The 12244-nt window shown below is 39.9% G+C and overlaps 1 protein-coding gene across 1 annotated transcript in view; it reads left to right on the top strand.

Moving 5' to 3' along the window:
• pde3b (phosphodiesterase 3B) overlaps positions 1 to 12244 on the top strand; it is a 184921-nt gene that overhangs the window by 125885 nt on the left and 46792 nt on the right. The window contains exons 4-11 of the mRNA XM_062029010.1: positions 6100 to 6245; positions 7347 to 7447; positions 7530 to 7761; positions 7843 to 7934; positions 9863 to 10014; positions 10114 to 10248; positions 10543 to 10654; positions 10827 to 10940. Coding sequence (XP_061884994.1) covers positions 6100 to 6245; positions 7347 to 7447; positions 7530 to 7761; positions 7843 to 7934; positions 9863 to 10014; positions 10114 to 10248; positions 10543 to 10654; positions 10827 to 10940 — 1084 coding nt within the window. The remainder of the gene's footprint in view (positions 1 to 6099; positions 6246 to 7346; positions 7448 to 7529; positions 7762 to 7842; positions 7935 to 9862; positions 10015 to 10113; positions 10249 to 10542; positions 10655 to 10826; positions 10941 to 12244) is intronic.

Genomic DNA, 12244 nt, shown 5'->3' on the forward strand with positions numbered 1-12244 from the left:
CATCCATCCACAAAAATATGGAGAAGATCTTGATGGTTTGTCCGATAGAGAAGCAGCTTGAAAGGAACACTGCAGAGGTTTGCTCGCTCAAGTAGGGCTGCACAATTAATCAACAATAAAGTTTTAATTACTGCAATAACCTAACCATAAGGTGCTGAGTTTTTTTGTTAATTTTTTTTTCTCTCTTACATCTGTGGTATTTGAGTTAAAGACATGTGAGAATTGTCCAGCCGCACATCCTTGGCGTGTTGACCAATCAAAATTGTTAACAGAAAACAGTAATGTAGTGTGCTCTGCAGCCGATGCTGTCAGTGCACTAATGACAAACACCACTTTACAGTATTTGCAAAAAGTTTTAATAGTGACAGTATAAAATGGCTGAAGGAACTTCTCCGGTGTACAGCAGCCTCTTAGTTTGAAACGTGTGGACTACGAAAAGGCTACAACAAGCAGCCAAGGATGGTGAAAGCAACCATCCATTACAGCAGCTTGAACCGTGGTCACAATAGTTTTTATTGGTTATTTCTCCGGTTCAGCAACATGATGTCTTTCTCTCATCAAAGCAGATTTTCAGTAATCCAGAAGAGAGCGCAGTCCACATAAACTCAAATCTTTTTGAAAGTAGATTATTGCTTAACGTAATATGTTCATTGATAGTCCAAAATGATTATACTTCCTTCACTCATCCTTTTAGCAGTTTTATGCAATTAAACTCGTAATCACAATTTTTAGTAGAAAAATATACATTTTATTTTCTGAAAATCATGCAGCCCCACTCTCAAGTACAGTGGAACCTTGGTTTACGAACATAATTGGTTCTTGAACATGGTTTGTAAACCGAAAAGTTTGTATATTGAAGCAGAGTTCCCCATAAAAATCAATTAAACATGAACTATTGGTTCTAGCCTCAACAAAAGTCCCTATAAATCACTACATGGTCTAGGGCCGAAGTATATCACCGATATGCTCCCACTATATAAGCCCTCTAGATCACTAAGATCTTCTGAGACCAATCTGTTAGCGGTTCCCAGAGTAAACTCAAATCAAGGGAGCGCATCATTCAGTCACTATGCAACAAATAGCTGGAATAAACTTCCTGAAGATGTCAGACTTTCCCCAACTCTGACTACTTTTAAAACTAGACTGAAAACTTTTATGTTCACCTTAGCTTTCAGCTAAATCTTTTAATCTTTTAACTTTTAACGTTCGCACTGTTTTTATTTTTATTGTCTGCATTTTAATTTTGCTTTTATTTTCTTCCATTCACTTTGTTGTCTGTGAAGCACTTTGAGTCTGCCTTGTGTATGAAAAGCGCTATACAAATAAAGTTGCCTTGCCTTGCCTTGCCTATTTTAGTAAAAAATAAAACTGCACAATTTAAGACATTATAATGTATATCTCTATAAACATAACAAGGGGGTAATGGCTCACGTAAGAGCAAGCTTAAACACACACACACACACACACACACACACACACACACACACACACACACACACACACACACACACACACACACACACACACACACACACACACACACACACACAACACACACACACACACACACACACACACACACCACACACACACACACAAAGGCTTGTTGGTGCGCTCCAAAACTTTAACCAACCATGTTGCCATAATAATAAACATAAAAAGGAAAATCATTTTACGTTGTGTTGGCTAATATTTGTGACATTGTTGAACACTTAGGAAGTTTCGGAGTGATAAACAAGCAGTGACTTCACGTCGTCACTGCTAGCTAAAGACTGGCTGTGGAACAAATTACCCTTCGCTGATAAAATCCTCAAAATAAAGGGGCCGCAAGCCAGAGGCTAACTAACTAAAACGCTAGCTCAAAGCAGTTGTCTGGCAACCCGAAGCTATAGAGCAATACTGTGAGAGTTTGGACACATTTAAAGCATTTTTTTATTAGACAAAAGTGATCTCTAAGACAGGTTGACACAGCTCTGACCCACACAAGGTACGACAATTGTGGAAATAAACTCGTCAGAAGTGCCGCTCGCCGTTAAAGCTCTTCGAAATTGCCGCACCTGTGTGTACTGGATGTAAACAAGATGTGACGTAGGGAGGGCCCACTCTTCAAAATAGCCGTACCCGTGTGTACGAGTTTTGGTGTCATCAAAATGGCAGCCTCTGATGGCTTCAAGCGGCATGCAAAATGATGGACTGAATGAATGAAGCGTTTGTACGCCAAGACATGGTTCGCACACAAAGGCATATTTGGCACGATGTAAACTTTTGTAAACGAAAAAAAGCCGCAAATAGAGGTGTTCGTAAACGTATGCCGTTATATTTGTCTTAATGTAGAGGTCGCAAGGCAGATTTTGAGGACAGAAAAATGTTTTCAAGCACAGACATTATATTTTGAAAATAAACCAAAGACATGCACCTGTGGATAGGTTGATTGGCAACACTAAATTTGCCCTAGTGCAGCGTTTCTCAAAGTGTGGGGCGCGCCCCACTGGTGGGGAATAGAGACATGACAGGTGGGGCGCGAGGAACGGGAGGAAATTTCACTTAGATTTTTTTTATTTTTTTATTATTATATTCTTTTTTTTTTTTTTTTACTATGCTTTCATTTTCTATACACACTGGAAATCACTTTGTGATTCTGTCTGTGAAATCCGCTATATAGATAAATGTAAATTACTTATTTTTCCTGTATGCTTTACATTTCTAGGTAGGAGCGAAAGTTTGACAGACAGCAACAGTAACTAATGGGGGCGGGGCTAAGCGGAAGCTTTGTGAATGGCGAGTCACTGTGCGAGGATTTGCTGTTTTGCAAATACATAAAAAATAGAGCCACTGCTGATGAGCTGTTCAAGATAATGGACAGTTTCCTCAAAGAACACGACCTTAAATGGGAAAACCGTGTGGGCTTTTGCTCTGATGGCGCGCATGGCAAAGTCAAGAAACGGGCTGCAGGCTCTAATAAAGAGGGTTGCGCCAAATGCGCATTGGACACAATGTGTCATTCACCGGGAAACACTCGCGTCAAGGCAGCTCAGCCCCGAATTCAATGAGGTTTTAACAGTGGCAGTGTCAAGCCTGCAACCCCGATTTGAAAAGCTGTGCAGTGCAAAACAGGCTCATTGCAGCCACTAATGCTGGAGTACTGTAAAACTCATGTTCACTTGCCCTGGCCTCCTTTTTTTGGCAAAGATTGCAAAGTGGCACTTTTATTTTCATTTATTATTGAACTTGATGCAAGTTATTTGATTTATTATTGAACTTGATGCAAGTTATAACACTTTTATTTGATTTATTATTGAACTTGATGCAAGTTATAACACTTTTGTTTTATTTATTATTGAACTTGATGCAAGTTATAACACTTTTATTTGATTTATTATTGAACTTGATGCAAGTTATAACACTTTTTTTGATTTATTATTGAACTTGATGCAAGTTATAACACTTTTGTTTTATTTATTATTGAACTTGATGCAAGTTATAACACTTTTGTTTTATTTATTATTGAACTTGATGCAAGTTATTTGATTTATTATTGAACTTGATGCAAGTTATAACACTTTTATTTGATTTATTATTGAACTTGATGCAAGTTATAACACTTTTTTTGATTTATTATTGAACTTGATGCAAGTTATAACACTTTTTTTGATTTATTATTGAACTTGATGCAAGTTATAACACTTGTTTTATTTATTATTGAATTGATGCAAGTTATTTTATTTGATATTGAACTGATGCAAGTTATACCACAGCTGCACAGTTATTTTATTTATTATTGAACTTGATTTTATTTTATGTTATTGAGTTTGAATGTATAAAACTTGATGTTACTTGATGTTCGATAAATTTGAAAATGTTAAGCTTGGCATTAGCGTTCTGTTGGGGTGATGGGGGCAGGTGGGGCTTGAAAACTCCCCCTTGTCCAAAGTGGGGGATGACAAAAAAAGTTTGAGAACCACTGCCCTAGTGTGTGAATGTGAGTGTGAATGTTGTCTGTCTATCTGTGTTGGCCCTGTGATGAGGTGGCGACTTGTCCAGGGTGTACCCCGCCTTCTGCCCGAATGCAGCTGAGATAGGCTCCAGCACCGCCTGTGACCCCGAAAAGGACAAGCGGTAGTAAATGGATGGATACTGTCACCCCAGTCTGTTTTCAGATGTTTTAAATTAATAAATAAAGACTTACCGGGTACTTATTTTTTGAAGTCTCTCTTTTCGTTCCATACAGGCTGCGTCGCCATGTTGAAAAGTTTTTTAGTGCGATCTCATTAGAGACCAAGCAGCCAATCAAAGTACATTTGTCCAGTTCTCTAATTGGTTGCCTTTTTGACAGAAATATGTCTTGGATAGGCTCCAGTACCCCCCGCGACCCCGAGAGGGACAGGCGGTAGGAAATGGATGGATGGATGGGTATGTCTAAACTTGAGTGCAGAAAACAAGTGTAATGCGGAGAAGGGTGAGGTTGAAAGAGCGGAAGAAAGGGGGCGCCAGAGAGGCATCCGTCTGACTGCAGACAGCACTAATTATTGAGTGTAAATAGCAAACAAGCAAACACTTTTATTATGCGCAAAATACATTTATATTCGCTCAAAAATATATATTGTTGAGTTTAATTTATTTTCAAAATATAATGTTAGTGCTTGCAAAACGTATGTTTCTGTCCTCAAAATATGCCTTTGCGACCTCAACATTGAGACACAAATATAACGCGAGGTTCCACTGTATATACTGTATTACCAGCGTTTAGAGCGGCACTTCTCGAACAGTCTGGGCACAGTCAGTGTGAACTGCTGCTGTAACTACAGAGGCAAATATCCAACAATCAGCTTGAAACCAACTTCACTGCGGTTGCTCTCTAAGGTAAATGCTGCACATTATTTATTACCTTACACAAATACTGTTGCTGTTTGTAATACATTCTATTGTATTGTTTTTCATATAATATTATTTTCTTTTTAAAAGGCATATTACATAGTAAGGCCAAGCACACATTGAATTAATTAAATTCTTAACTCTTATGATAGTCAATTTAACTGTTGTGTGTTTTTGTCAGAATATAACATTCCGTTTTTTCAACATAACTGTTTTGTGTCATAATATAACATTCAGATTTTTGGCTGCGTGGGCTCCGGCTTCCTCCCACCTCCAAAGACATGCACCTGGGGATAATAATAATAATACCTGAGATTTATATAGCGCTTTTCTAAGTACCCAAAGTCGCTTTACATGTTAAAAACCCATCATTCATTCACACCTGGTGGTGGTAAGGTACTTTCGTAGCCACAGCTGCCCTGGGGTAGACTGACGGAAGCGTGGCTGCCAATTTGCACCTACGGCCCCTCCGACAACCACCTATCATTCATTCAACATTCATTCACTGGTGTGAGCGGCACAGGGGGCAAGGGTGAAGTGTCCTGCCCAAGGACACAACGGCATGGTAAGAGGTGGGGAGCGAACCTGCAACCCTCAGGTTTCTGACACGGGCACTCTACCCACTACGCCATGCCGCCCCTAAATATAGGATAGGTTGATTGGCAACACCAAATTGGCCCTGGTGTGTGAATGTTGTCTGTTTATCTGTGTTGGCCCTGTGATAAGGTGGCGACTTGTCCAGGGTGTACCCCGCCTTCCGCCAGATTGCAGCTGAGATAGGCTCCAGCACCCCCCGCGACCCCGAACGGGACACACGGTAGAAAATGGATAGATGGATGGAAGGGGGAGTAAACAGGAGCACAATTGGATAAAGTGCTTACATACATACACATGTTTCAGGGTTGCAGGAAGCTGGAGCCTATCCCAGCTGACTTGGGGTAAAAGGCGAACTCCAAACACAGGGCACACATACAGAGACAGACAACAATTTGCACTCACAGTCAAACTGTCACTGATTGGGGACTGAACCCAAGCTAGAGTCAAGCTGTAGTGTAGTAGTGATTGACGCAGGTGACTAGACTAGAATCTTCTGCTAAATTATTGTGGAAACACACATTCTAATCTCTGCTGCATCAGCTGCAAGGTAAAGAAGAATAGGTGTGCTCGGACAGATGTTTATTGATGGATCCTGGATCTATACTAATCGTCTTTTTATCCTTTGTCCAGGGGTTGAGTAGCAGAAACAGCCTCCCGACTCCTCAGCCCAGGCGTAGTTCCACCTCCTCTTCTGTGCTGCCTTCACTTGACTCTCTTTCATCACGGTGGGACCGCAACAATGGCAAGAGATCCCACCCTGACCTTAACATGGCTAGGTATCAACATACACAAATGTTCACACATATCATATTGTCTCTCCACACAAACTAAACAGCATGCGCCATATTTTATAAATCCCTTACAGACATCATAACATCCTGTCATTCTATACTGTTGATTAACAGACACTCTAAAACTTTGACTTCGCAGTGTACATGAACGATCTGGTATCATTTTTAAATAGATCTGCAACGATTTAACGCTAACAAATTAACACTATGTATTAATTAAGATGTTGTACACATGACAACATTTCAAAAGTAACCTTATAGAAAAATGCATTTTTGTGCATTAGTTACAATATTGTGTTGTTGCTTTTACCACTAGCATTACATTGTCTCTTTTATAAATATTGAATGCTTGACCTGATAAATCAGCTTGAAGATAGATTTTACTTTAATCTTGGGTAGACATGCTACATGGTTTTCTTTCTTCTGTGGAGCAATAAAAAACAAATTATATATTTTTTCAATGCTTAGGGATCCATCTGACTAGACGTCCCTCAGCCGTGTAGCACATTCTTTAATGATTTCAAAATACACAGGAACCCCCCCCAGTCGAGTGTACCCCAAAAGTGGTACAACGGCAGACAACTTCGTAGGATATAGTTGTACTTTATTGTTGTTGATTTTTTTTACAATAGTTAATTTGTGTTTACATTTTTATGACATTGAATAATGTTTAAATGTTAATAAAAACATTGGCTAGACACTTGATAAAGAATCCCTTAGACTTTTTTCTCCGGGGAAAGCGCTTTGAAATTAAAGATTTTGGAATGGATTGTGTTTGACATAGACAGTTTCACTGTTAAGATTAATTTTTTATCTGCCAACAAATACAAACACAGATATTGTTATTTTTATTTTCATTGTAAGGTGCATCATTTAAGAGTTTTATTCTGATTAGAATCCATGCAGAATGTATTCATTAGACTACACTTTTATTTGGAAATTTAAAACGAGTCAGGAAAATGATAAACCGTCTGTAGTGAATCCCTTCCTACACAAGAGGGCAGTGCATATCTGTTTTACCAGCTGAGCGTCTGAGCTCCTTAGTAAAACATAGACTGAAAATATGTGTTTGATTTTTGCTTGTAGCTCAGGTCTTTCTAATGGGCCAAATGCAAACCTGCTTACCATTCCCAAGCAGAGGTCTTCTTCTGTCACCCTCACGTACCATGCAGGTTCCAGAAGAGCAGGTGGGACCTGAGTTCAGAACCTTCTGTTTTGATCAAAAAGTTCATGTTTTTTCAAACAGTCCTTATTTTTTAACTTCTTTAGGCACATCTCCTAGCCTGAGTCCCCTCAGCTCTCCCAGCCACAGTCCTCAAAGTGTAGCCACAGGTTCTTCATTGTCCCTGGTCACCCGATCGCCTGTAGAGTTTCCAGACACAGCAGACTTCCTGACAAAGCCTAGTGTCAATCTGAACTTGCACAAGCATTTGGGCTACCCACTCAGCTCATGTGACTTCCAGCAGGCATTCCGTAGCACCGTTTTACCTCTTTGCACCAGGTAAAAAGTGACAGGAATGTTTTGGTTTTGATGTGTTCATTATCAACCATGCACGAGACTTGCCTTCTCTGCCCACGCTAGCTGCGGGCGTCAGATGCCAAAGGGAGTTTCCAGCGGCGATTCAGGAGAAGTCCATCAGCCACTCCTGAGCGAGGCCCAACGCAGGCGCTCAGGTAAATATAATTTAATCTAATAATTAGTGCTGTCAAACAATGAAAAATCAGATAAATCACTGGGTCGCTCGGGACCTATTTCGAATAATCACGATTAGATATTATTCATTGATTTTCTACATAATTTATCCTCATTACAGTTCAGGTAAGTTGGAGTCCATTCCAGCTGACTTGGTGAGAGGCGGGCACACCCAAGGCCGGTCGCTACTCATTCGCAAAACACAATCATTCAGACTATGGTGTTCTCCCCGTGACTGCATGGGTTCCCTCTGGGTACTCCGGCTTCTCCCAACTCCAAAAACATGCACGTGGGGATAGGTTGATTGGCAACACTAAATTGGCCCTAGTGTGTGAATGTGAGTGTGAATGTTGTCCGTCTATCTGTGTTGGCCCTGCGATGAGGTGGCGACTTGTCCAGGGTGTACCCCGCCTTCCGCCCAAATGCAGCTGAGATAGGCTCCAGCACCCCCCGCGACCCCAAAAGGGACAAGCGGTAGAAAATGGATGGCTGGATGGTTGCACGTTATAGACAATGTACGATATAAATGAAAAACATTTTTCAGACTATAGAGCTTTTAATACTATTTTCATATTGTGATAATGCATTTTGATAACATGTGAATGGATGGATGGATGGATTCTAGCTGTGTCCAGCAAATTTGACAGCGAAATCGAAAATTCTTCAACACAATGTTGTGGTTAAGTTTCTTCCACAGTGGGAATCACAAATATTTTTAAGTCAGCAATCCTCACCTCCTTAGCCAAAATGACTTTATTTATTACGGGTATCACTATCGCTGAAATAAACTGTTTTTTGCAAGTAACAATATCACTGAAATAAATTAAATTTCTTACAATTATCAATATCCTTGAAATAAACTGTGTCTTACAAGTATCAATGTCATTCAAATTAACTGTTTCTGACATGTAACATCCTCACTGGAGGATGAGAACTAGCTAAACATGCTACACTACACACTATAGAACGATAACAATAAACCATACTAACGGCTAAGCTTGAGCCTAATATATGTTATGTTAAATCACTAATGGTAACATAAGCTAGACGTTGCTGTTTTTGTTAGATTTTTTGGTTTGAAAAATGTAACCGTGAGCAAGTTGCAAACAGTCCCTTTAATTTGGACCGGTTGCTTCCTTTGTGTTAATAATAAGGTAATTAGAGGTATATTTTTCTCATGTGTTTTCAAAATGTACTTAACAGGTCGGTCTACTGTTCTTAAATACTCATATTTACCATAGAGTGGACCATTGTTTAACATCTTCCATATTGACTTGTTTGGTTCTGCGGCCTGTCACTACCGGATCTACTGCCCATTTGTGCATGCATGAACGTAACACTGCTTGTACATACTACCCAGAAAAGCTTTGCCAGAGACATTTCAAAGAGTTTGAGTCATTGTGCGCTGCAGATGAGTCGTTTAAGAATACCAATTTAAAAAATTGGATCAGATTAGAAATGATGATGATGGACGGCGTGGCGAAGTTGGTAGAGTGGCTGTGCCAGCAATCGGAGTGTTGCTGGTTACTGGGGTTCAATTCCCACCTTCTACCTTCCTAGTCACGTCCGTTGTGTCCTTGGGCAAGACACTTCACCCTTTGCCTCTGATGGCTGCTGGTTAGCGCCTTGCATGGCAGCTCCCGCCATCAGTGTGTGAATGTGTGTGTGAATGGGTAAATGTGGAAATACTGTCAAAGCGCTTTGAGTACCTTGAAGGTAGAAAAGCGCTATACAAGTACAACCCATTTATGGATTAACCTACATTAATTTTGGCTTCCCTACTAAAAATACACATTATTTGACAGTGACATGTCTAGTGACTGTTTTGTCTTCTACTGGACACCAAGATTAGTGGATATCTGTAAATATAATCCTTCTAGCGCTATAAATCTTCTTGTCCATCTGTGAGCATCAGGTGAAGGGCCGGATTTCCCAGTAGAGCCTTTAATCAGGGAGGAGAGCGTGGAGGTGGACTTGTCTGCAGAGTCCTGCACCACAGGGGATCAGGGTCAGACACAGGAGCAGCGCTCAGGCACAGAGCAGCAGACTCAGGAATTAGAGGTACATTTTTATCCCAGAACACGGAAAACCCAGTGGAACAGTCATGGGTTTGCAAGGCTAATCTGTACTATATATACTCATTTGGTGCTTCCCCTCCAGGGTGATCAGGAGTTCAGACTAGACGCGATGCTGGAAGACCATGAAGCCCTCATGGAGAGGATGAACACCTGGAACTTCCAGATCTTTGACCTGGTGGACAAAACAGGAGGAAAGACAGGACGAATACTCAGCTATGTTAGTACTGGGATTGCAAAGTAGCTCTCGGGTGTCTTTATTTGTGCTACAAAGCTGTGGTCACTATGTTTGTCCCTTCTGGATAAATCCTTTGTAGGCAAGCTTATTTTAATGCAGTTTATGTTGTTTGTTGCATCAATACGTCTGTCAAGTCATTTGTTAATACTGAAACATATTTTTTCAACTTCAAAAAAGAGGTCTGTAAATAATGCAGTCATGTTTGTTTGATGGTACTGATGTGGTTACCTTTTGTTCTGATGTGTGTTTCAGTAAAGCTGGTTTGTATTTCCCCAGGTGACTTACACCCTTTTCCAGGATACGTGTCTGTTTGAAATTTTCAAGATCCCTGTGAGGGAGTTCATGACATACTTCTTTGCTCTGGAAAATGGCTACAGGGACATTCCCTGTGAGTGTTCACACAGCGCTATAGGCCTTCTAGGAAGATGTATCTTCGTTCACTGTTTTGTTAATTTGTCATCACACTGTGCTCATGTCTATTGCTGTGCTGCAAAACACAAAGTTTCACTTCTAGCCAAATGCCATCAACTCCCAGCTTATTGCGTTACAATCATCCGCAGATCATAACCGGGTCCATGCTACTGATGTGCTCCATGCTGTCTGGTACTTAACCACTCGACCCATCCCTGGGTTCCAGCAGATCCACAATGAGCATGTGACCGGAAGTGACACAGGTAAACACAAACCGGTAGCTCCATAGTAAAGAGTGCACACAGACTTCCAGTAATATACAGTGAAACTTAAATGCCCTAATTTGTTTAAATGTAGAATCAGTTATCCCGCAGGAAATTAAAAATATTTAGTTTTAAAGCACAGGTGTCAAACTCAAAAGCCTGTGGGCTAGATTTGGCCCGCCACATAATTTTATATGGCACACGGAAACCTGGTAATAAAATGTGTCAATAAAGTACTTTATCTTTTCGTACTTAATGTATTTATTTTAATTTAGACATAACAATGCATTTACTGCATTTTAAACGTTATCATTTAATAATGAAACAAATATTAAAACATTTGTATTCAAATTTTTTCTTAAAATAAATAGTTAAATATCCGATTGACTGATGATTTCAAACAAATTTCCTATTAAGTTGTACAAAAAAATATATGAATCAAATGCATAGGCAGTTATGTAATAATGTCATGAGGTCATATATATTTTTACTGGAACACCTGCCTTCTGAGGGAAACCATAACTGCAATTTAGCCCTCAATTCAAACAAGTTTGACACCCTTCTTTTAGAGTCAAACTGTCGCCACCATAAACACCTTATGATCTCAAATAGTAAGGCAGACCCCCCTGGGGGTAAGCTGACATAAGAGGGCGAAGGCTGAAAGGCAAGGTTGATATATATATATTTTTTTTAGTATCAAGGCTGGATTATGATATAGCGTCACGGCACTGGTGCAAGTGATGCTACCTCACTCCTCCTCTTCCAAAACCCAAGCTTTATGTGTATCTTTGAAAAATTCTAACCTTCAAGGGTTTGTACAGATAAATACATATTAGCCGGATATCAATAGTGTCTCTATTCAGGGGCACGTAAACATTTTAGTCCCCTTAAAGGAGAGACATGACAGAAAATATTTGAGAATGGCTGCATTAAGTCAGTTAATTAAGTAAACATTACCATTCCTAATTGTCAAGAGTTAAACTATTGCATAACAAAGTCTAATGTCACTTAAAGGGGTCATATTATGATTTTATTTCAACATTTAAAACACTTCCTTGTGGTCTACATAACATGTAATTGTGTTGGTTTTTTTTGTGAAAATGTTTCATGTATTATGTTTTACAAACCATTTTCAAGCGGCTTTCTGACCGTCTCTTCAGGATGCACCGTTTTGTGGGCAGGTCTTATTTACGTGCCACCACTTAGACTGCGTCTTCTCACTCTCAGCCCTTTTTAAATTGTTAGCGCTACTGACAAGCATAAGTTAGAACTATACACTACTTTTTATTAGAAATGGCAGCAGC

The sequence above is a fragment of the Entelurus aequoreus genome, linkage group LG02 (genome assembly GCF_033978785.1).
Source record: "Entelurus aequoreus isolate RoL-2023_Sb linkage group LG02, RoL_Eaeq_v1.1, whole genome shotgun sequence".
NCBI lineage: Eukaryota > Metazoa > Chordata > Actinopteri > Syngnathiformes > Syngnathidae > Entelurus > Entelurus aequoreus.